General features: G+C 43.0%; 1 protein-coding gene across 1 annotated transcript; it reads right to left on the reverse strand.

Moving 5' to 3' along the window:
• Positions 1-1421: 1421 nt before the first annotated feature.
• Positions 1422-24178, reverse strand: grid2ipa (glutamate receptor, ionotropic, delta 2 (Grid2) interacting protein, a; the record flags this gene model as incomplete). The annotated part of the gene is made up of 23 exons (XM_079282594.1): positions 1422-1502; positions 2229-2393; positions 2491-2609; positions 2716-2845; positions 2961-3047; positions 3359-3514; positions 3632-3828; positions 3950-4036; positions 4561-4648; positions 4760-7150; positions 8063-8394; positions 9773-9920; positions 10042-10148; positions 10524-10679; positions 10796-10947; positions 11349-11645; positions 12088-12157; positions 12380-12465; positions 13883-14158; positions 21659-21813; positions 21899-22231; positions 22341-22594; positions 24097-24178. 23 exons carry the CDS (start codon positions 24176-24178, stop codon positions 1422-1424), a joined length of 5949 nt encoding a protein of 1982 aa, XP_079138720.1.
• Between the last annotated feature and the right edge of the window lie 535 nt (positions 24179-24713).

The following is a 24713-nucleotide window of genomic DNA, read 5'->3' on the forward strand; positions in this document are numbered from 1 at the left end:
ATACAGACATAACACTTTTATAGGCCTTAAATGGACGGTAATGCTTTAGAGGTTTACATTCTGTAATTTAAGCAGAAAAAAAACAACTTGGACGATTAGAAAGCTTTTACTAGCCGCACACATTATTATCATAATAATTTGCCTTACCATTTTAAAACATCACGTGGAGACTAAATGTATGTTTCATGAGCACTGGCAAATCTCATAAGCTGCATTAATAACTGTATGTAAAATGCTGCATCTGCTACACTATACGTCATGACTTTATGGTTGTTCCATATGACACAATCAATAAAATAAATATTTGGGTAACACGTGAAAGTAACAAAGTGCTTCATATATACTGTAGCATCTGCATCCGTTTCCTTTATATCCGCTCTCATTCTGAACAATACAAACACAATATCGCTCTGTTAAAGTTTCATACAGTGTAATAATATGTAGTATATCATCCAACACAGTTAAACATTCACATATTGCACACTGCCCGCGGTTAGCTCCACATAATCCCACCTCTGCTACCTACACTTTGCGTGTTAAAGACTGCAGACCAGATCAGGTTGACCCTTGGAGCAGTTAAAATGTATAAAAACAAGTGGTAGGGTCCAACTTCCCACTGATGTTGTCTCATATATATACACACATGTTAATAACACTTTAAGTTAGAATAAGAAAAGAAGAAATCAAATGGAAATCCGGTAACAGTGAGGAATAGATACAAAGCAGTTCATGAAATCATCCGGACAAAAGTATTTACTTGAGAAAATACGCTAAACTTAGTCAGTAGAGAAGTTATGATACATTCAGTGTGCCGGGTGGCTTAAAAAAAATACAGAACACAAAAACGAACTGCTTTTGTGGTTTTCTTCGAAACCACAGAGAGAATGTGAATGTATTTTAATTAAATATCTAGTTCAGGATAAAAATGTATTTTTGTATATCTATGTCTTAATGGTGGATGTACAACAAAGATTTCACTGTAGAATTGTAATAGCACACACACACTCAGGCTTAGAGAAAGAAATATTTAACGACAGGACGTTACTGAGAAACTGTCTTTCAAATAGTAGCGATACCACGACGGCCTGACAAGGTTGTTTTCTATGGAGCGGTTTCAGTCATTAAAGTTTTAGAAGGATATACAGTGTGTACTATACCACTGGCATGAAGCTATTTTGTCCATCTTTGATGCAAAATACATTTATTCTTGCCTCATGTCAACGCTTCTCCTTTTCTTAATTTTACCAAGAACACGTGGATACATAAAATCTATTTTTTGCCCAAAATTGTGCATTAAGGAGGTGTGTGTGCGTGTGTTTGTGCATGTAAAAACAGAATGTGTGAATGTGTCTGCGTCGTGTGTGTTTATGAACTATGTAGTCGTCTCCATATGCATGTGTGTGTGTGTGTGTGTGTGTGTGTTACCAGGCCAGAGGGGAGGCCATTCGTGGACTTCTGGAGCTCTTCTGATTTTCTGCAGCTTGCTGATCACTGAGAGCTCGCTTTGGTAAAGAAACAACAGGGTTTGTAAGCTCACATAAATGTATTATTAGTTTTTTTTTTTTTTAAATAGCTTTTGTGGAATATGCTGTTATGTTACGTGTGTCTTTAGTTATGGTTAATTTATATCTTTTGGGTCTTTAAGATGTTGGTATTATTCTATGAATAAATAAATCTGATCTTGAAAGTGATATTCATTGAGGCTGCATGGAAAACAATTTGTGCTCGTGTAAACCGCAGGGAACTGAATGTGAACAGCTCTGAACGTCGTGCTCATATTGAGCTGCTAAAATCCAACTTTTGTTTTTAAATAACTTGTCTCAAATTTGTTTCTTAAAATTCTTTGTTCGGATCTGGCCTCCCGAGGGGCCTGTCAGGCTGCAGCACAGTGCTGAATACTCAGTGTCAACATAATGATCCTGCTACTGTATGAAGCTCGTTATTACCACCGCAGCCTGGCAGACTCTCTCTCTCTACAGCTTTGATGAAATCCACGCTGTGCTCCTTTCTAATCACATTGCATGGGCCTTTTTCTGAAAACTAAAATCTTGTACGTGATCAGGTAATAAGAGTCATTTATCTACAAGAAGTGTTATGTTTTATTGTTTGGTGGAAGGCTGAGAAAGAACTACAGAGGGCAACATGCATATAGTTTTGACTGTAACACTGTAGAGGTGGGACAGCAGGAATTATTTTAATAAATTAAGACCCGAATCTTTCTTTCTCACCTCAAATTTGTCCATGAACTCAGCAAAGATACCAAAGAAGGCCTCAGTGTTTGTGGCTTTGCCGTCTTCTCCAAAGTAAGAAGCGGTTTTGCTGAATTCCTCCAGAGCTCTCTGTTGCAGGGACTCCAGAGACTGGATTGCTGGATGACTGTTTTCCAGAAAGTTCTACGTATACTGGAGTAAAGGGGCACAACTGTTTGATCATCTCCTCTACTATACCTATTTCATTCTTCACCAGCGCTCCAAATATCGTAAAGGATACACTCATGACGACAGCAAAGCGGTCCTCGGCAGTCGCTGGCATCTTCTGACAAGCTGAGCGAATGTCCTGGACGGTTGTATGAATGTCATTCAGATCCGATGTGATCGTCCTCAGGTTTACTGGAGACAGGAAATAGAAGGAGAATGAAATCTAAAAACACAATAACCAATATTGAGCAGTACATTTAAAACGTTATCACTTTGGTGCAAAAGAAAATGTGTCTACCTTTGACTGCAAGGGGAACCATAGTCAAGTCTTTGGAAAAATCCAACACATCGGGGAAGTGGTGACATAACGACTTGACCAGAATATGTAAAAACGTGGACTTCCCATCCACTGTTTTAGTTGTGCTCAACTGCAGAGGACACAATGAAGTCATCAACTATAAACATAATACGATGAGAGAAAAACACAGACTTCTTTGAAAAACACTTGGTCCCATGGTTTGAACATGTATTAGTATGATGTACCTCTGTCAGGAAGTTGATCTTAAAGCCTGTCGTCTTGTTGGTTTTCGGCTGGCTGTTATTCAAGTAGTTCCCCATCGCCAACACAAACTGATGAGACACAGAATGTAGCGAGCAGAAATGTAACTCTGTCAAACAACTACTTCATATACAAATGTTTGTGACAGTTTCAATTGCAACATGTTGTTGATCTCTCATATGAACTCATGGATAATACATTTTTCATATATTTTTATTCTTGATGTCTTGCTTCACTTCAAAGTCAAAAATCCATAAAAATGGATTGAAGTTCAAGAAAAAAGAAAAGAAAAGAAGTTTGTCAATGTATTTGTGTGTCTGATTAAAATCGTTTGTGCGGTGTGGCTATAAACAACATGTTCTTGTACTTAACGGCAGGCTACCTCTAGTATCTTAGCGAGCTTCTTGCTCGCCTTCAGCTCGATCGAAGCCTTGTAGAGACAGTCGTACGCGCCCCTCAACTCCTCCGTCTTCTCCTGCAGACAGCACTTGAAGAGGAGGCACTGCAGGCGGGTCTTGTACTCTGGTACTGATAACAACTGATGGATAACACACAAAACAAGCAAAGAAGTGAGTGGTGATAAACGCAATGACAAGCATATGGACAATGTAAGACACAGTAGAACCCACCCGTCCAAACCCTGCCAGGACTATACCTGCAACACAAACTGGTCTGGCTCACTGAGTTTGCTGGCGTCCTGTCTGTAACATTCATACTTTTTGACCTCTTCTGCATCAGGAGCATACAGCAGCAGCTGTTTGATGTGGTCCGGCTCCAGCCTATCAGTGACCATGTTCATCAGCATCTGGCGCAGCTCACCGGGAGACAGCTTCAGGTGGGCTATGAGGATGGCTTAATGTTGAAAGGACAATAAACAGAAATTGTGAATTCCTAATTCTGAACCATATAGGAGAGCATTAATATGGGTTTATGAATATTGGAAATATGTAATAATATACCATGTTATACTTACAGGCATTGTAGGCCTTCTTATGGGACAGGATTTCAATCACATCTTTCTTTCTGAAAGTTTCTGTCAGCGATGGCTCTGGAACAGGCACTAAAAATGGGATCAGTGTTCGTAAAATGTTCCAGATGTTAGGAAGGCACAAACAGACTGAGAGATAAATGGCAATAAAAATTTCTTACATGCTGATGCATTTCTTGCATTTTTTTAAGCAGGTTTGGAGCAAATTACAAACAGTACAAGTGCAGAATAACAAACTTAGATCCCACAATTACAGTCAAAAATGAGAAAAATGAGAGGAAAAGTAATCTTAAAAAGAGCTGGGGATTCATGGGGTGTTGCTTTTTTTTTTTAGATCAGTCAGACAGAATTCAGCGGTGAAATACCGTATATTTAATGACTAAATAATCACACCCCACGGAAGCAAAGATCCTAGAACTTGATCATGATGTGCTGCTAAGAAATAATGATGCATGTTGTCATTCTGATTAAAATACTGTATTTGCAGCACAGTGGGGCTTAATGATAAATCTGGAATGCTACAATATAGTCTTATGATTTTCCGCAGTGCCTCCATTTAAAGCACTGCAGATATGCATACGGCCACTTGTACTCACAGGAGCTCTTCTGTGTCCCAAAGTGCAGCTCCAGATCCAGATACTTCACCATGTCATGCAGTTTGTCATAGTCAGAATTAGCTCCCAACTACCAAAGACATGCAAAAATGGTGAATGACAATTTCATGACTGTTAGATCGTTTTTCATTTGGAATTAATGAGGCATCAGCTCCCCAAGTCCAAACCCCACAAAGCTCACCTGTCCCCAGATAGTCCCCTCTGAGTTTTCCACCTGCTCCCAGCGTAACCTCTTCACACTCATGTGGTTGGAGTCCATCCTGGAGAGCGAAGGCCTGGGCAACGGTGGAGGGGAGCAGGGCGGGGGCAACGGTGGAGGCGGAGGGGGCTCCAGGTGCTCTGAAGGGTCAGATAGTGAGTGCGGGAGGGACTGGGGCTGGTTTTGGCCATGGAATTGCTTATGGTGGGACTGGGATTGGGGCTGGTGTTGCTGCTGCAGCAGCTGATGTGAGGGCTGGGACTGCGAGCGGGTGGCTTGGGTGGAGGGCTGGACTTGGTGGTGTTGGGGCAGAGGCTGGAAAGAGGAGAGGGTGGGCTGGTGTGGCTGGAGCGGCTGAAAGGTGGAAAGAAGAGGCTGAGGCCTGTGGGGCTGCTGGGGAGGGTGGATTACATGAATCTGGTGTTGGTAGTCCTGCGGAGGTGGCTGTGGGGTCATATGGTGGATGTGGTGGATCTGAGGTGCGCTGGAGTGGTGATGGGTCTGCTGGATAGAGTGGGGTCTTTGGGGAGAGGGTTTGGTGGGCTGGGGGTGATGGGTTTGGTGGATCTGCTGTTCTTGGTGTCTCCCTTGCGGTGACACTTGGGTCTGATGATGACCTTTAAGACTTTTCCGACTCTGATGGGGGTGGCTGTCCAGGTTTGGCTGAAAAGGGAGGGAGGCAGGCTCCTGCTGGGCTTCATGCAGAAGCTCTGTGGAGGAGTGGTGGGGCTTGGTTTGGTGCATCTGGTGGGCTTGATTGAGCAGCTCTGTGGAGGAGTGGTGGGCTTGGGGTTTGTGCATTTGATGGAGCAGCTCAGTGGATGAATGGTGTGGTTGTCCCTGATGCATCTGGTGCGCTTGATGGAGAACTTCGGACGAGGAATGGTGGGGCTGCATTTGCTGCATCTGGTGACCTTGGTTCAGAACCTCTGTTGAGGAATGATGGGTCTTGGTTTTGTGCATTTGGTGGAGCATTTCCGATGACGAGAAGTGGGTATGGGCTTGTTGCATCTGCTGGAGCATCTCAGCAGATGAATGGTGGGCCTGGGATTGTTGCAACTGATGGAGCATCTCGGTCGAAGCGTGATGGGCTGGGGCTTGGTGCATCTGGTGAAGCATCTCCACAGAGGAATGGTGGGCCTGGGGTCTCGTGCCCTGATGACTTTGGTAGATGCCCTCAGCATATTGACCTTGTTGGCTTGGGTGGGCTGTTGGTTGGGGCGATGCCTGGTGTGGAGGTGGGGCTGAACGGGACAGACGTCGGTGGTGATGACTCTGGTGGGCCTGTTGCTGCTGTGCTTGATGCATCATATACAGCGGATGGTTAGCGTGCTGATGGGAGGAGTCTGGAGAGGGGAGGGGGGGTAAGGACTGGTGGAGTTGTTGGGGAGGCAGCGGTGAGTGGGCTTTCTGTTGGGTTGGCTGGTTAGGCATCGAATGGTGGCTCTGGTAAATATGTTGCTCTTGAAATGCTTGTTGCTCCTCGTAGGCCTGACGCTCCCCATATGCTTTAAGCTCTTCATAAGCTTTTTGCTCCTGGTAGGCATCGAGCTCCTCAAGCGCTTTTTGCTCCTTGTAGGCTTGACGCTGTTCGAACTCTTTTTGTTCTTGGTAAGCTTGGCGCTGTTCATATGCTTGTCTTCCTTGGTAGACTTGTTGCTCCTCGTACATTTGTTGCTCTTCAAAAGCTTTTTGCTCCTCATACGCCTTCTGCTCTTCGTAAGCCTGTCTCTCCTTGAACATTTTCTCCTGAAAGGCCTGTTGTTCCTGATAAGCCTGCTGCTCTTGGAACAGTTGTTGTTCTTCATAGGCTTTCTGCTCCTCATACGCCTGCCTCTCCTTATATGCTTGTTGTTGCTCCACATAGGCTTGTCTTTCCTGGTAGACTTGTTTCTCTTGGAAGGCTTTTAGCTCTTGTATGGTAGTATGGACCTGAAGGTCCTCTCTTGGGGGCAGCACTTTATGTAAGGAGTGCCGTTTAGGTAGTGGATTATTGCGTGGCGGAGGTGGGGGAGGGGGGCCAGATTTGCGGCGGATGGGCACATATGCTCTTGGGGAGTGTTCAGGGGTGTAGCTAAGTTGCTGCTGCTGGTGCTGAGACTGAGTCTGTGCAGGTGTTGGAGGTGGAGGAGGCGGGTCATTGAACTGAACAGGCGGGGGTGGCGGAGGGGTCATCGGGGGTGGAGGGATGTGGTCGGAGGAGGAGGAGTAGGTTAGGGAGGAGGCATTCTCTTCTCCACTGCTGCTTTGAACATCACTCGGACTGCTGAGCTCTGGGGCCACAAATCCTCCATTTTCATCTTCGTCCACCCCCAACTCCTCTTCATTGTCGTCGTCATCATCCTCATCTGGGAAGCCCATCTGCACAACATCCTGGCATTAACACCAATTACACTTCATTAGCCCTTCATGGTCAAATTGGAACTTGTGAAATTCTTTTACACATAAATATGGTCATTTAAATAAACTTGGCAGGTTCTACAGGATCACCTGTACCAACATTTCTTTGCAAGAGCTGTACAAACATGGTTAGAACAGGAACATTTTTTGACACACACTTATTGGGCAGACTTGACATGAAATGTTGAATGTGGTGATGCTCTTTTGTTTGCATTTGGATACCAGATTGTGTATTTAATGATTCTTTGAGGTCAGAGTGATGGACCGTAAAACTTACCTGAAATAAACTATACAGGACAACGTACAGGGAAAGAATCTTGTATGCGAGTCCGTTTACATTGCAATTTTATTTTTGCAAAAGATTATTCTCTAAACCTAGTTTCACTCTAAATCTTAAGTTTCACTGTGTCTTATTTTAAAGGAGAGTATGTTCTGTACCCGTTCTGTATGTGTGTCAAGGGGTCTGTCCTATTTCACATTTGGACGCACAGCCTACATACCATAGAGAATCAGTTCACCATACAGAATTAACCCGCTATCACCAAAAATGATGGGAACATTGGTATTTTCACAAGAACTGTACAACTGATAGATGACCCTATAGGTCTTTTTCTTTCTACACCAAACAAAACAACCTCTAAAATCATTTTCAACACACTGTTAGAGACTTCTCTCCTGTTTGTTTCCTTTTGTAGAGTAGTAATTAAATAATCTGCAATGTGCAGCACAGATAAAAAGATTCAGATTGTTGAACTGATAACATCTGACTTCATGCACACGATTACTAAAATAAACATCAATAGTCAAATGATCTGCTAATTCTCTGTAAATGTCTCTTCATATCGAGGCTACAGACTTCATATTCATTCATAACGGTTACTTTACCTCCTCATAGTCGTTCTCTGGAGTCAGAAAGTCATCAATGATGGCCACCCTCTGTCCCAGCTGCTCGCTCAGTGCATCCAGAAAGCGATCTGTGTCTTCTGAGCGAGGTGGTTTGGAGAAGGTGTAACGCCGCTTGTTGCTGCGGACGCCGGGGGGAGTAGATAGGTAGTCAGGGGGCTCTGGGGGTGATGGGGGGGGACTGTCCAGGCTGATGTAGGGGTTGGACTCCCCACTGATCTGGCTCGTCAGCCCAGATGAATAGAACTGGGATTGGGGAGGGCTGGGGAGGGGCTCTGGCCAGCATGTAGGGGGTGGGGGGCCTTTTCGGCTACCTGAGATTGAGGAAGAGACATACAGTGTTGTATAATGACGGCTAAATCTCTGAAGGTGCAATGACTCTTTACTGTCTTTCAGATATTTAAATAGAACAAATACATGAAGACTAAAAGTAAATAAATTCAGTAAAGTTTGGTTAAATTAGTAAACTGTTAAAAATTGTTGTTTTCCAACTAAATCTACAATAAACCACGAAAAATATCAACACACTTTCTCTTCTAGACAATCTGTAGAAAATCCCCCCAGCCCCCCACTCGATTTTTAAAAAGCTCCAATAATGAACTAGATTTTACAAAGTAAATGTGACAAATTGTTATTTTGTGTGCAAGTAAGAAGAGGCTTTCTCTCTACAATGGAAAATGTGAAAGGTTCTACACAAAATGGTCAAACTTAAGACGTCTCTCAGAGGAGCTGTACATTGCAGAAAACACTTTTCGGATTGAAAGGGGTCTTAAAATGTGTGTTTTCTAGTTCCACTTCCACCATCACCATATCCTCTTTACTGTATGTGGTTCAATGCTGTCAATATGGATTATATTAGACTCGACTTAAAAGTGCCTTCCTTCCACCTGTAAATAAAATATGTTCATTCAATGTTAAACACAGCTTATACGCGGATATGTGAGTTCTAGTGCAAGAAGGTCAAATACTCCAGACGGGGCATTCATAGCGCTCGTCTGAACACAGTGAGAAGTATTAGAACTCTGAACTACTCTGTCTAAGCGCCTTTTAGCTTTTCATTCGCTCCTACAGAGTGAACTTTTCTAGGTCCGTGCACGTTTAACTGCTGGACATAATACTTCTGTTACAAATAAACCTTATTGCTTGAATTGAGCTATACGCCTCGACATCAGTCTGTTCACCTGAGTTTCCTCCTCAACACACCTAACATGCCTGCAACCTGAGTAGATTGAATATGAGGGTATTCTTATCTCCCCCTCATATGTGAGCTCTACATCCATATCCCATGGTTAGACCAAATCAAGTCAAAGGTGGCAACTTGTTAAAAAATTAAAAATAGTGCTCTATCAAGATGTGTGATGTCAGCTCTGACCTTTCCTACACAAGTACGAATCTAACAAGCTAAACTTAAACTAATTGCAACACCCAGGCTGAGAAAATCTCCTCTATTCTGTGAATTTACAAAGTCACAAATATTCGTTCAATGCAAAATTGAAGGATATTCAGTTGAGTCAGAAATGGGTTGGCTACCTTTGGATTTAACATTTTGTTATCCTCCTTCTCTTCCATCAAAACCACAAACAGCACACACTTTCACACACAATATATCCGCACGGTATTCATTTTTATTTTACAGCGAGTTAAATATAATTCCAGCTGCTAAGAGTTTACTGTGTGTATACTTTCAGCTACCTGTGTTAGAATGTATTGTAGGGGAGGCTGTGCGCGAGGGAGGCTCCAGATCCAGCAAACTGTCGGGAGTGGGAGGAGGACGACTCTTCAGAGACTTGGACCTCTTGGATGAATACATGTTCTCCAGTTCAGCGTACACTGCTGACAGCTTGTATGGTGGAAATGTACAAAGAAACCAGAGTAAGAGTTGCCCTAATGATGAAGTGAATGGTGAATCTTATACGTTGAAATTTACTGTATGTTTTTTGTATGAGGACTTCGGTACGTACATTGGTGAGGTTGTTAGGAGTCTCAGGAAGGGAAGTACCATCTCCTGACTGTCTCTCTCCTGGAGCCAACCTCATACCCGTCTCCAGAACTGTCTCTCCACGGAGGCCTAAAGCAACCAGGTAACCGAGTTAGCTCTGGCTCATATACATACGGTGGCCAAGTTTGGCCAGGTGTTAGGAGGTAAATGATTTGGGCTGACAGTTCTCTCCGCCTATCTTTGGGCCACCAACCAAACTATAACAATTATTAAGCATATAAAATCTTAAAACCGTATGAACTAAACTAGTGTGAGCCACACTTGCCACGTAAAATAAATTGGAAGCTGGAAACAAAAAGCTGTGTTTATGCTCTCAATGAGGATAATGCGAATGCTGAAAATAATAGCAATGGTGGTGATAAGAATCAAGGGTGTCATGACACAATAATTCTGCATGGTGTTACTGTTGCTATGGATTATAATGAAGATAATGAAGTTCTGTACCCATGCCCAAGTGTGTGCCAATGACCAGGTCATCGGAGCTACGTCCCCTCACACTGCTCCTGTACGTGGTCCCTGTCACCCTCATGGAGCTGCTACGTCGATGGGGCTCGGAGACAACCTCGGGCTCCGGAGGAGGGGGAGGTGGTGGTGGTGGAACTGGAACACACACACACATATTGGCAATGCAGAGGAAGAGGCAAAGGTGTATGAAGGGCTGGAGCACCCCGAGCTGATTGCACTTAAAAAAAATAACTGAAAACGTGTGCACACACCTGGCGCTTTGTATCCAAGAAAGCGTGAGATCTTGCTCTGGCAGTGCTCCTGCTCCTCATACGTCAGCAGCTGGTAAACAAACTGCCAGATCACCTGTTTGGCTGGAGTATCCAGCACCGGGAACACATCCACGATCAGAGTGTCAACATTCCTGTTGCCATGGAAACACAGGCAAGGTGACAGAGATCGCCTGGCTTTCCAATCAGAGGTCAAAAGTTGAGCTCGTGGAAATGGTCTCCCACGGGTGTGGCAAACTAGACACGAGATTAATTCTGTGTATTCCAATAGAAGCCCATTTTGTTTCCTGATTCCTGTGTTAAATTGTGACACTTAACCACCTTATTTTGATATATTTGTACCTCCAGAACGCATTTGTTTACTGTAATTTACATGCCAATCATGGTTGAATATAAAAACACATACCAGCCCCAACAGTACAACAATATAAACATTCAGTTATTCCTCTCAACACTTTTTGTCCCCCTCCCCTTTTCCTTTTTTTGCACATCACTTCCATCTATCTCATCCCACTCCCCCTCCCCCTTTGCTCACCTGTGCTGGAAGAAGTTCTCCAGAGCCTTGCAGATGGTGTACCTCTCCTGGATGGTCAGCAGGTGTTCCAGCTGCTGTCCGAAGGTGCGGCCCTGAACCCGGATGCTGGGCGGAAGAATCTCTGCCACCCACTGCAGGGAGCTGAACACAGGGGAGCGGGCAGGCTCTGTGGGAACGCCGCCCCCCGCCAGGTCCTGCTCTGACAGGGTGAAAGTAGGCGGACCATCCTCCACTACCAGAGTGGGCATGGCGCCACTGCCCTGGAGCATCGACACCACCTTCTCATGGGAGGACGTCCTACAGGCAAACACGTGAACACACACACACACACACACGACAAGCTTTTAACTGCATCTGCAAACTAATGCTTTTAGAAAGAAGCTCAATCCCCCCAATTTAAATTAGTTTGGCATTTATATTAAAAGCTTTTTGTATTCTGCAGATAACATGACATATCCTGTAATATAAAGAAAGTTTTACATTCTCAGGGGAGCTGCTTTAACATTGTTTGTCTTTTCCCGAAACTGGTCTACCAAATCTTTCCAAAATGAGATTTCCACTCAATTCAACAACTACGTGAGCTCTACAGACAACAAAAGAGCTCTAAGAGGGGAAATATATTACCACATTTATATGATCATTTTCTATTAAATTATATTTAGAAACTGCATGTTTTTTTGTTGAACTTGTGCACAAATTTGCAAAGAATTTATAAAATGAATGCGGGTGAGAGCTCAACCTCATGTCCAGTCCATTGAGAAACAGGATGCGGTCTCCTGGTTTAAGACCTGCCTTGTCTGCTGGGCTTCCTGCAGAACAGAAAATGAGGAAGAGATGTCTGATTTGATCATTACACGGACAGTACAGTGGTAGCTTTTGGAAGCTTTATGAAGAAAAAAACTGTTAAAAAGGTACAACGTTATTACAGCGTGATAACTAAAAGTACTCTCATATGACAACAGCTTGATAATTTACACATACACACAAATAATCATAAAGAGTGAAATACACACACATTTGTTTTTACTTACCAGGGATGACAGAGTCAATCCACACTGGAGCATGGCCTCTTAGAGTGAAGCCAAAACTGGCGTTACCCTTACACACTCTCACTGTCCTAAAGAGAGAAATGTGAGCTTTGATTAATGACAGGACAGAGGAATAAACAGGCTGCATAAATTATATATATAATTTAAATATATATATATATATATATATATATATATATATATATATATATATAATTTAAATATATATATATATATATATATATATATATATATATATATATATATATATATATATATAATTTAAATATATATATATATATATATATATATATATATATATATATATATATATATATATATATATATATATAATTTAAATATATATATATATATATATATATATATATATATATATATATATATAATTTAAATATATATATATATATATATATATATATATATAATTTAAATATATATATATATATATATATATATATATATATATATATATATATATATATATATATATATGTGTGTGTATATATATATATATATATATATATATACATATACACATACATACATACATACATACATACACACACACACAATGATTAAAATACCAATAATAGTTTTCCTACAGTTAAATAATACATGGGCTACCATATAGAAACCCTGCTAGACTTAAGTAATATGACACAAAGGACACAAACTGTGCTTAAATAAGGGTGGTAGAATCCATTCATCACTATAGCTCATTGCACACAGTGCAGGGGCTGTGATCTGTTACAAACGTTATCTGCAATGAGACAAATTATGCAGTCTAATCTGGAGTCCAACTGCAGATTTCCATATTCAGTAGACTGCTTTAAATTCCCATGCTGCATGAAAACCCAAACTTAAATATGGACAGTATATCCCAGGGGAAATGTATAACATCCTCATAAATCAACCATAGAAGAGGTAAGGGGCATTTTATTCTTACCGTTTCAAGAGATAGTGAAAGGATGTTTGTACTTGTGTTGTTTACCATCATTTAATCCTGATGTGATCAGGATTTTGTTATCAGACAACAAACTGTCATCAATTCATAAAGACACGACAAGAAACAATGTCACAGCAGATGAAGAGAGCAAGAGGAGAGCCATGACTGCCTAAATAGGTTCATGTTCCCATTGGCTTAATCTCTAAAAGGGTCTGTTTTTCACTGAACTCCTACTCATCTTAATTCACATAAATTCCATGCTACACAAGAAGACTTGTCACAACAGTTCTCATGTAGAATGGTTTTAAATTTGATCAGACGTAAGAAAAGAGGAGATGCTATTTTAGGACAACGGGTTTTCTTTGAAAGCTAAAATGACATGGCACTGTGTAGCTGGTGTGAAAATGGGATGACGATGATGATGATGATGATGTGACTCCTGCTGATAAAAGGTCAAAACACAGGAACTAAAAAAAAGACAGGATGAGGAAAGAAAATACTGTTGAAGAAAAATCTGCAATATGACACTTAATACAGACCTGCAGTTGGTGGTGGTGCCACTGGAGTGACCAGCAATGAGTGAGGTGGTCTTGCGCATGCCTCGGGCGGGGGGGACCACGGCTTCCTCTGCGTGGGTGCGTGGCACTGAACTGGCGCGGGTGGACACCAAAAGGCGTTCGGAGTGATCCTCACTCCGACTGCGGCGAAGGTGGTTGCGGCTAGGGTCACTGAAGCTCCGCCCTTTGATCCGGCTCATCAGGCTCTGGGACACCACCTCGTCAAAACGCTCCCGGTGCTTCTTGGGAATGAAGATCCTGGCGAACATTGTGGGATCAGACACAAACTCAGAAATAGGCTTTACTGAAAATCTTGACATCCAACAAAATCATATCAGAGAAGCATTCAGCCAAAAACCCCACAAAATCTAAAATTATTCATCCTGATCTCTCAAAGCATCCATCGTCCAATGTATCCAAGAAAAAAACCGTTCCGATGTTCCGATCTACATATTGTTCCAGCTGCAGGATCCACTTAATTGGTTCAAAAATAGTTCAGTGGCATATCGTCTCATGGGACGGCCGCGGTAGGTAGAAGGGATTGGTCCAATATTAGTTTTTGTGTGTTTTTGTGGGTGTATGCATGTGTGTGAGAGAATGAAAGAGAAAAAAGATGAGCTTTGTCTGTGTGGTCCTGTCACAGCAGCAGCTGCAGGTAAGAGTGTTCAGTATCAGTGACAGTTCTCTGCTAATACGCAGGGAAAAAAGGAAGCTCAAAGCCAGAGCCAGCTCTGTGAGAAAGTGCTCCTCTCCCCCTATCAGTATTACTTTCCCCCTCCCATAATAGACTCCTTATGCAGTTATCCTCTTAAGGAAAAACCCACCCTCGGATACTCTGAGATATCCGTTTGTGAGATTTAGGGTGTTCCAGAGCTGGGTTTGTAAGCGTAGTGCACCCACTTTCCTGCAGTCTGTTTTGAGTGCCGCATTAGAAAAGAAAGTGTCCAGTGAATAAAATTAGGATTGTAGTGTTGGCATCAAACTTGTCAAATAGAGCTTGTATCTAAGCTGCCTGAGACTTGGTCTAAAAATGGTATCGCTGCCTCTTCTATAACAGAACATCAACAAAACTATTTTATGACCCTTACCACTGATGTTTTGTTCTGCTTTAAATGTCTACTCCTATAAAACCCCATGTTTATATTATAGGCCAATTATCTGCAAGAACAACACAGATACATAACAACAGATATGATCCAGATATGGAAGAATCATTGCCGATAACTGTTGTGAAATATGTTTCAGGCTACGATTTTCCTACAAATATAGGGCACCTTTTTTCTTTCTCTTTAATCTGATGGCTCTGCATACACATACACAATCAAACCTCCGTCTCACACCCATGTACACACGCCTCATTTGTCCCTTTTCTATTTTGAATACCAACCCCCCCCCCCCCCCCCCCTGACTTTTGCAAGACTGCTCACACACACACATCAAAAAGCACACCTGTAATTACAGCTATCAAAAAAACCCTGGGACCATATCCAAATTACATCAGTGTGCAAGTCTAACAAAACACTAACTTTGCAACTTTCATAAACCTGGTCATAAACTCTAAAGCTGAAAATCCAACAGCCCATGCTCGTCGTACATAAAGATGATTCATTTAATCGGCTACATTTCATCATATAAAGAGTAAATCACAAGGCAGACTTTCTACTTCGCAATCAATGCGTCAGAGTCTTGTGTCCAATTGATAAACTTTCATCTTATTTATGGTTGTATTTTGCAAGTGACATTGTCCCAAACAGCTTTAAGTGAGTAGCACTTCAGGAACAGTACAGTTTGTCCCATCCACAACTTCTCTTGGTCTGATACCTTGTGGAGCAATGCACACACATGCAGTCACAAGATGGGAATCTGGAGTTAACTGCTGATCACTGAGTTTGAGTTTGTGTGTGCCATCTGATAAGCGCACACGGTTTATTGGGAGTTAACCCATCTGTGGAAACACTGCTGGTGTCATAAGCAAGCTATATAAAAACAACAACGACTGCGGCGGCAGGCTATATCACAGAAAAAAGTAAAATAATGCAATCAATTATGCTTTAAAAAATGTTTTGAAGCTGTGTTTACGCTTATCTTCAATAAGCACAATCAGCAGAAGCTTCTGATCCCAGTATCTGTCGTCTTAACTCAACACTTACTTGCAATATCTCAACACAGAAAGAACAGACCTAAAAGATCTGTGCATCCTTGTGTTTCTTGATCTCACCACCACAATCAAAACTGTCAATCACACCATTTTATGACTGGAAAAGTGACTGACTCCTTGGCAGTATGTTACATTGTATTAACAACTATCTATACATGTCAAAAAAAGTGAATCCATTATATGGTGTTCCACAGGGATCAATCGTGGGTCCCCTTTTGTTTTACCTCTATCTACAACGTTAATCCATCACACAGGCTGCATTATAACCACAATGATGATACACAATCACATCTCTTATGGATGATCTTGGTCCTATCAGCACACTTAGAGTATTGTGGATGTGATGCCAGGGTGAAAAACTAAACATGAAGGCTCATCTTGAAAGGATAATCACTTCCATTGATACAATTTCATCTGATCACTATGAAACCATTCATATAAATGAAAGCCAAGGGAAGTGGTGTTGATGGGTGACAGTGATAAAGTGCTACATGTGTTTTTGCAGCAAAATGTCAAAACTTCCCCAGGGTGCTGAAATGTGCTCGTCTGTGTCACCAGGCTATAGCAAGAGTCTAACAAGAGTATGAACTACAACAACTCGAGTTTGAGACATAACACAACAACATGAATTGGTACCGCAATCAGTGAAATAAAAAGGCGGAGTGGGTGACGAAGAAAGAAGTTGGTTAAAAAAGTTGAAAGTCATGAGTCGATATGAAGAATGGAAGAAACCAGGAGTAAAATATGACAAAGTTGGAAACAAGGAAAGAGAGAAAGTGGAGAACTAGAGCTCTTTCTAGGCCAGGGTCATGCTACTATTGGGAATGAAGCAGGCAAGTATGTGCTTACAGGCGATGTAGGCCACAGAACTTTCCCAAACTACACTCATACGTCACAGTTGCTCAGACAAACGGCGGACAGGGAAAACTAAACTGAATGGGGCCATTTATTATGTATTCATGACACAAGGCCCGGCTCTATTGATTTCCAATAACTTTATCACCTCCAACAGCTCTTCGTCATGCTAAGATCTCAGCCAAAGAATATTTCATTTGTCAAATCGGCCAAAACAAGTGAACAGAAACTTTACAGCTTTCCTCTGTTGAAGTTGGATGTAGGCCTTGGGATGCCCTGAATTATAAGGAGGGCGAGAGGAGTTTATAATTAGGCCTGAAGGAGGACACAGTACACAGAGGGATGAATGACAATTGCAATCAGCTGGAAAACTCATTGCCAGAACCATTATTATCAGACCCACTTCTGATCAGCTAATTGCACAGCTGAGCCAGTCATTCATTTGCAAACACAAAATGTAGATGTAGACACAGAATTAAATTAAAAAGCCACAGACGGGCAAATCAAGAAAAACAGTATTTGTCAAACTCTTGAGTTTTGCAAGAATCTTCAAGTTTTCTCATCATATTTCACAGTTTCGCATGCCAACGAAAAAGTGTAAAATAATCACCAATACAAACTTCAGAACAAACACACAGAAAATAGTTGCACAACAATACTTCAGCAACTTCAGATACAAGTCAGCACAAACAACAGAAAGCACAGTGAGCGCTGCTGAGAGCAAAGGAAAAGTGCCATACCGAAAGTGTCTGGAAAGGCTCCTATCCCTTCGCATGGCTCTTCGGGGCTTTGAGGAAGCGCCTGTGCTCAGTTAAGCAATGCAAATGCTTCTCCTCTATCTCGGTGAGTCCCCATCTAGCCTGAATAAACAAACTCTCCCGGACGGACAAAGGGGAAAGAAGAGAAAGATGATAAAAGTAAGGTGTCCTGGATCTCAAAAGCGTTTGCTGCAGGCTCGAAAAGCAGCCAGAGGAAGAAAGAGACAGAACGAGAGAGTGAGCAAACTGTGAGAGTGGATGTGGTTCACATCCCTCCACACCTCCAAAACATCCTCAGGTAGCATCATCAGCGGTTTGGGGCCGCACTCTCTTTGTGCCCATCTGTTGCCCCCTTTTTCCTCCAAAGAAGCCAGGGTCAAGTCAGGTCACCGCATGGAAGTCTTCTCAGTCACAGTTAAAACGATAATCCTCGTCACTGAGTCGTCCTTCATTTTGCAGTAAGAGGTAGTGAGTGACACATTTTCTCTTCCCTCAGTGGAGGAGGAAGGAAAGAATGAGACGAACAAAGGAGTAAGTGAGGAGGGAGAGATGAGAGAAGTGGAGAGGAGAGCCCCAGCGGAATTTCATAGGCAGGTCAGCACAATGACTGTGTGGGTGTAAGTCTGTGTGTGTGTGTGTGTGTGTGTGTGTATGTGTGTGTGTGTGTGTGTGTGCAGCAACTTTGTCACGTCTGTGCGACATCTTTCAAAATGTCTCCAGACATTTCCAGCCCAAAACAACTCGACTGACTCATAAAACATGTTTTAGTCCTTTGTAGTCAATATACAGATTGAATATGAGGCAAAGGCCTTCAGTTCAATACAATTACATTAAATTACCATAACACAACAGGACCGCAAGAACAGAACAGCGGCTAGATGTTCCAATATTGACTCTAATGACACTCCACATACATCACCTTTTGCAGAGCTTTCAAGTGTTCAAGCATTTGCTAACCCCTGGGTTTCAGAGCCGTTTAAATCAACACTGGCAAATGTGTCAGAAACCTAAGAGAGAATTTATTAAAAGAAGTAGGCTGCTTAAAAATAGAACACATCCTGTGGGAGGGCGAGGCAAATCGGCGAGGGGACAGAGACAGACTGAGCAGAGCACGGCCCAGCCGGTCAAGTTTTCCAAGAAAATACAGAAGAAACAACTCGGTAAACTGTTAAGCACACCTCGCATCCTCTGACCGCTCATTATCGGACTGAAGTGGGGTGGGTGGAGAGTTTTCATATGCGAGTGTGACTGTCACCAGAAGTGACAGTGATTGAGGTGGAAGGAGAGAGACTGACAGATAGGCAGACAGAAGGAGACAGTGGATTAATGAAAGAGGGAGATTCAGCCTCAGTGGCAGACACATCGATTCTCCACACCTCAAACTGTCATCCAGCTCATGGCATCCAGCTCATGATGAACAACTTTGGTGTCCCTTTTTTAATGTATTTATGTATGTTTGTTGTATTGCATTGTAATGTGTTGCATTGTTCTGTAAAATAGTGCTTGCTGTAGCATTGTATTGATAATATTAGGCCATTCATTTGACAAAAATTTGCTCTCCAGCCAACTCGGGCACATTTCTTTGAAATATAAACTGAAATATTGATGAATGCGCATTCTCCCTGGTAAATAAATAAATACTGGTATTCCTGCTGGTAGGTTGGATGCACAACTGTTAGCATGGCAAAGACTATAAAAAGCTGCCTTGAAGCATGTCTATCAAAAATATAATCAGCGACACATGTCCCCAACAACAGAGAACTCCAACATTACATTTCTTCCCCAGGTGTCTGAGACATTTCATTGTCAGCAGCAGCCATTAACACCAACACCACCCTGCGGCCTGGCTCATGGACAACATGCAAGCAAAACTCCCTCAGGCTCCGACCACAGGAACACGTTCACCAGATAGAAGCGCTGTTTCAAACATGGAATATAAGACAAGGATAAGGACTTTCACAGCCTAATCGGCATAAACGAACATATTGTTGCACAAAACAGCACCGATAATGACAACACAATGACGCAGCAGGCAGAGGAAGGGAAGATGAAAAACTTTGCATATCAAAGCATGTCAAGATTACAGTGCACCTGGTCTTGACACAACTAAATTTAATTATGGGTGCTACAGCGATCTGAAGTAAATATATCTAATCTAAAGATAGACTCCGGCTCCTATTGGGAGAGTAACTGTACTTTTCTCAGTGGCTAGAGGTGAGGGAAGCAGCAAAAACAGTTAGTCCTCTATGGATACAGCTCATGCATAATTAATGGCACTCCTGTGCAATACAAAGCATTTTCACAGGCAGCTTATTAAGGAAGGAAATGTGCTGTCAAAGCTGTGACAGAGACAGCTGTGTCGGAGGAAACTGAGATGGCTGGACAACCGCTTTGTCGTTTGGCTGGAAGGAGAACGAATTACTCCCCAAAAACCAATCGCCAGAAAAACTCGATGCCAGTGGATTTTTACAAGACTGATACCATAGAGCGCTTTAAAAACAGTACAGGTTCCTTCATGATCGATCAAACATCTTATAGAAACTTGATGAGCAGTTACATGCTACAAAATCTGCAACTGTACAATGGCAAAGTATTTCTAAGTACTCACCTGAGGCAGCAATTCATCATTTCTTCCCACATAGACCTTCAGTGCAATGACTGCATGCATGTGTGTGAGAGAAGCAGTGCTGTGGGCACCCAGTCTAAGCATCTGCATGTTTTTCTGTTTTGGTATGTGTGCATATCTCAACCAGCAGCAGCAGCAGCAAACTGGCTGTTGCAGCTAAGAGCTATATGCAGAGGAGGGAATAAAGAGCATCCAATGATGTGATCCACAAAAGACAAATGGTGCGTGCATCAAAGAGTGCATCACAGCTGACAGGGAGAAATGGGAAAGAAAGAGACCAACAGGGAGAATGTCAAAGTGAGAGAAAGTGAGAGGAGGTGGGGACTGAAAAAAAAGAAAAAAAAAGAAATGCAAGTGCATGCAGAGGTATTGAGTTTTGGGTTTTGATTTTCCGATCAATGCTGATGAGGAAGAAATGCAATATTCTGAAGTGAATTTCTCACCATACTCTTGTGTATTGTACCTGAGAGGGAAGACACAGAACAATTCTAGCACCCAAGGGCAGCAGTCATATATCAGGGCAGTTATTCATATGTGCTGCTGATGTACACCTCTACCGCATTTCACAGCAAAATGCTGAGAGGGGGAGTCCCTAAACGATTGCTTTCATGAGGTAAGTAAGGAGCTTTTGCTCCGTCTCTGTGCCCTTATTGTTGTGTGAAGTCTGTGCAGTGAATCCTTTACACACAATAAAATAGCACCGAGTGCACTTTGACAAGCGTTCTCAAAAACAATAATTATGAGAAAACCATTTGAAATGTACAACACAGCTGGGACGTTATCTGCATGGGCATTTCAGTTAGCCCTGTTGAATGTTATTTTCCACAAGCCACTAAATATAATAAATCATAGATGGCCGACTGAGTTGCGTCTTTGCGTTTCAAAAAAAAGTTCACCATTTATTGAGCCGCACAGTTTGGATTAGTTAAAATGTCTAAAATGTCTCCAAGTTTTTAGCAAAGCCTATTTAACAATGTAGAACACAAACAAAACAAATCGAAGAAGAGTTTTGGGTTTCAGACAGTAACATCCCCTACAAGTTAACGTCTCAGTTACTTCCCCACAAGCTGAACTACAATGCAACTCGAAACTTCACAAGCACATAACGCAGACCCTTTGAGAGTGGGAAGCAGCACAGCGGGTTCAAATAGTAATGCTTGGTCCTGGTTGCATCACTGGCAGTGACAGATTACGAAACAAGATGAAAGTAGCAGAACTTTGTTGCAGTGAATCAGATTTTTATTTTCCAGAGGAGTCGGTTTTAGTGCGGGGGAAGGACTAAAAAGACTGGTTCGTCACGCAGACTCTAAACAAGACACCACAGACATGTTTGACGTTAAGTCTGTCCGAGCAACTGATACCTGACATTGTCGATCAGCTGTTGATGCTCCTCTGTGATCAAGATGTCGGGCAGGGCCTCAGCCAGACTGTCCACGTCCCTCTCGGCAGCGTACTGCTTGAGCACGTCAAACAGCTGTTCCTTCACATCTGGCTCCTCTCCCAGCACTTCCTCCACCTGATGGGTAAATAAACGCACGGACATTAATAAATGCACAAAATGCAAATGAACACTAAATGACAAACACCTATTTCAGACGCACTCTCTTATTGAACTCCATGGCCTTGTGGGCGCGACTCTCCCTGATGCTGTCCCCGCTCTGCGACAACACCCTCATGCTGCTGCTCAGTCGCTTGGGCCGCCGGGCCATACTGAGCACGCCCAGTCGCAGAGGCCGACCCTGAGCTGCTTTGATCATGGCTGCTGCTGTTTCGTGATGCTTCACTGGGATGCCGTTGACCTCGATGACGTAGTCCCCGGCCTTGAGGCCATTGCGACCAGCGGGACTGTTGGGCATGCAGTCCTCCACCATCAGAGGGCTGTCTCCAATGATGGTGAAGCCAAAACGGCCATCGGGGCCAGGAGCGACGTCAATCTGAGGAGGGGAAAAGCATGGATGTTTTCATCTGAATGTTATGTGCGTTTTAACCCACCAATAAAAAATTAAAAAAACACTAAATATGGAGCACTGGGTGTCAGTTTACTTGTTCGATCCGTGACACCACTCCGATGCTGGGTGGCACCGTCTTGAGGGTCTGAGCCAGAGCGACCAGTGCTGGTGTGCTGAGGTTGGTCACATCCTGGCCCTCGATGTCCACCACCTGGTCCCCCGGCTGCAGGCCAGCCAGGTAGGCACTACTGCCCTCCACCACCGACAGGATGTAGCTTGGCCCAGTGCCACCCAGTCGGAAGCCGAACGCCTCAGGCCAGTTCTGATTGGTAGCTGGGAGGCCGAGGTCTGGAGGATGGACAGAAGATGAAACTTGGAAAAAGGCCCAAGTGCATCGGTTTTAGACTTTAACAGGTTTTTAAATCGGGAGCGGAAATGTTTTACTGCTTATAGGATATGTATGTTATATTAGAATGTAGGAACATTGCTAATCTGGCGCAAGCTGCTCATACAAAGAAGCAGGTGGTGAGCTGTAAAATGGAGGTCAAGCGGTGCGTTGGTTTAAATAGGGCATCTCAGTGATGGAGCTGTAGCATTAGGAACACGAGTGTACCTAATGAAGCCACACATGGACACACAAGTCGAGTCAAAAAGCACGTTTAGATCAATAGATTTGTTTTTCTGTACGCTGAATGACAGTAAAAGGAAAGAATAAAGTGAAGCAGGTTATTTCTGACTGCTGGTATCTAGTCCACATGAACCGCTGGCCTTCCCCTGGTCACTGGCCTCATTCTACTGCAGCAGAAAATGTCCCAACAGGCTGACTTTACTTTATCTCCGCTCATCCAGACATGTGATATTATAGGGACCCACTTTATGATCTATTGTGGATCACAAAATGAAAATCTGCACAACCTTTGTGCTTGTGGATATTTTAGTTTAATTTTGTTTAGTTATTATTTCTTTGCATTTTTCTTTGAAACATTTATATTAAAAGGCTACTTACAGTTAAAAAGGCAAAATTAGAAACTTCACCAGATACGATTACAGAAAACACCTGAATATGTTATTTTATGAAATTTGTTTGCCTCAAGTCAAGGCAGCACTGCCACTCCCATCAAGAAGGATTTTAATTGAGTCTCAACGTAAGACAAAGTGTCTCCACGCTGCATGTTTGGAAGGGAAAATTTGACATGGGAAAATATAACGGAGCACATTTACGTAAGATACATTATAAAACTGCAGATAGACAAACAATTGCGTAGAGTCATCCATCAAACCAGCAGCACCAAACTGCGCCGTCTCCATCTTTCTATGCCTCTGATCATTACAAAAAGAAAAACATGAGGAAAAGTGAGACAGCCGGAGAAACACTAAATTAGAGACGGGAAGAAAGAAAGTAACAAACAAGTGCAACAAAAAGTGCAAAAAGAATAAGTCTGTCGAAGACTTTGTGAAGAAATGTCTGATCTGCTTCAATGCAAAATAAAAAGACAAATGAGATTTCACTGGAGCACAGGGCTTAGTATTCATGGTGAGATGTGGCTGAGTGAATAAAACATACATCACATCCAGAGACTCACAGAGAGCCACAGAATGTGGAGTCAGCTCGCTGAGAGGAAACATCAAACTGCAGCTGATTACTGATCTAAAATAGACGAGGAAATCACTGACATGGAAGCTGTGGATCATAATCTTTTCACTCAAGAGGATTGTAAAGACTTCTTACTGCAACCCAGTTACACAATGTCGCTCTTCGCTCTTCTCTTCATCTTACCTCCAGCAGATGAAACAGTTCAGGAGCATCACATTAAAAAAAAAAAAACTACTATTCAGAGAAAGAGACTTACAGAAATCTTTGGAGGCACTCCGGGTTCCAGACTTGCTCTGGCGCAGGGAGAAGCGGCCCTTCCTGCTCAGGAAACGCCTCATTCTCGCCCGGCTTGCGGCGGGGCACGTTCCAGCCAGCCTCTCTTCGGCCCCGGCCTGGAGGTCGATGCAGCCAAAGGGTGGCCTCGGACACCTTTGTGCTGCTACTCAGCTGAGCTCACTGCCACCAAAAGCCCTCTTACCCAGCTCGGCAAATCAAGTGTACCTAAAAAAGGTCACATCTGTAGGGCATCTGGGCCAATGCCTCCCTCTGTTCTCAATCAGAGAAGCAGCGGTCTGCAGCGGAGGAGAGGGAGGCCGGGGCAGAGCGTCTCAATGTCAGGCTCTCCATCGTGGGTGAGGCGGTCCAGCCTCAGCCCAAACCCTGTGGCTGAGCGATGATCAGAAAACTGGGACACGCTCACTTGGTCCTGAAATGGTTCTTTGCAAGAAAAGGTACTGCGAAGCCCCATTTTTCTATAAATACCTTTCCCTCTCTCTCTCTCCCAGCCTCACTTGTCCTCGGTTGCTCATGTAGATGGGGCCCTCTCAGAGGGCTGAGGAGTGACCCAGAAACCAGTGTGTGGCGTACCAGCCA

The sequence above is a fragment of the Melanostigma gelatinosum genome (assembly GCF_949748355.1).
Source record: "Melanostigma gelatinosum genome assembly, chromosome: 13".
Classification (NCBI taxonomy): domain Eukaryota; kingdom Metazoa; phylum Chordata; class Actinopteri; order Perciformes; family Zoarcidae; genus Melanostigma; species Melanostigma gelatinosum.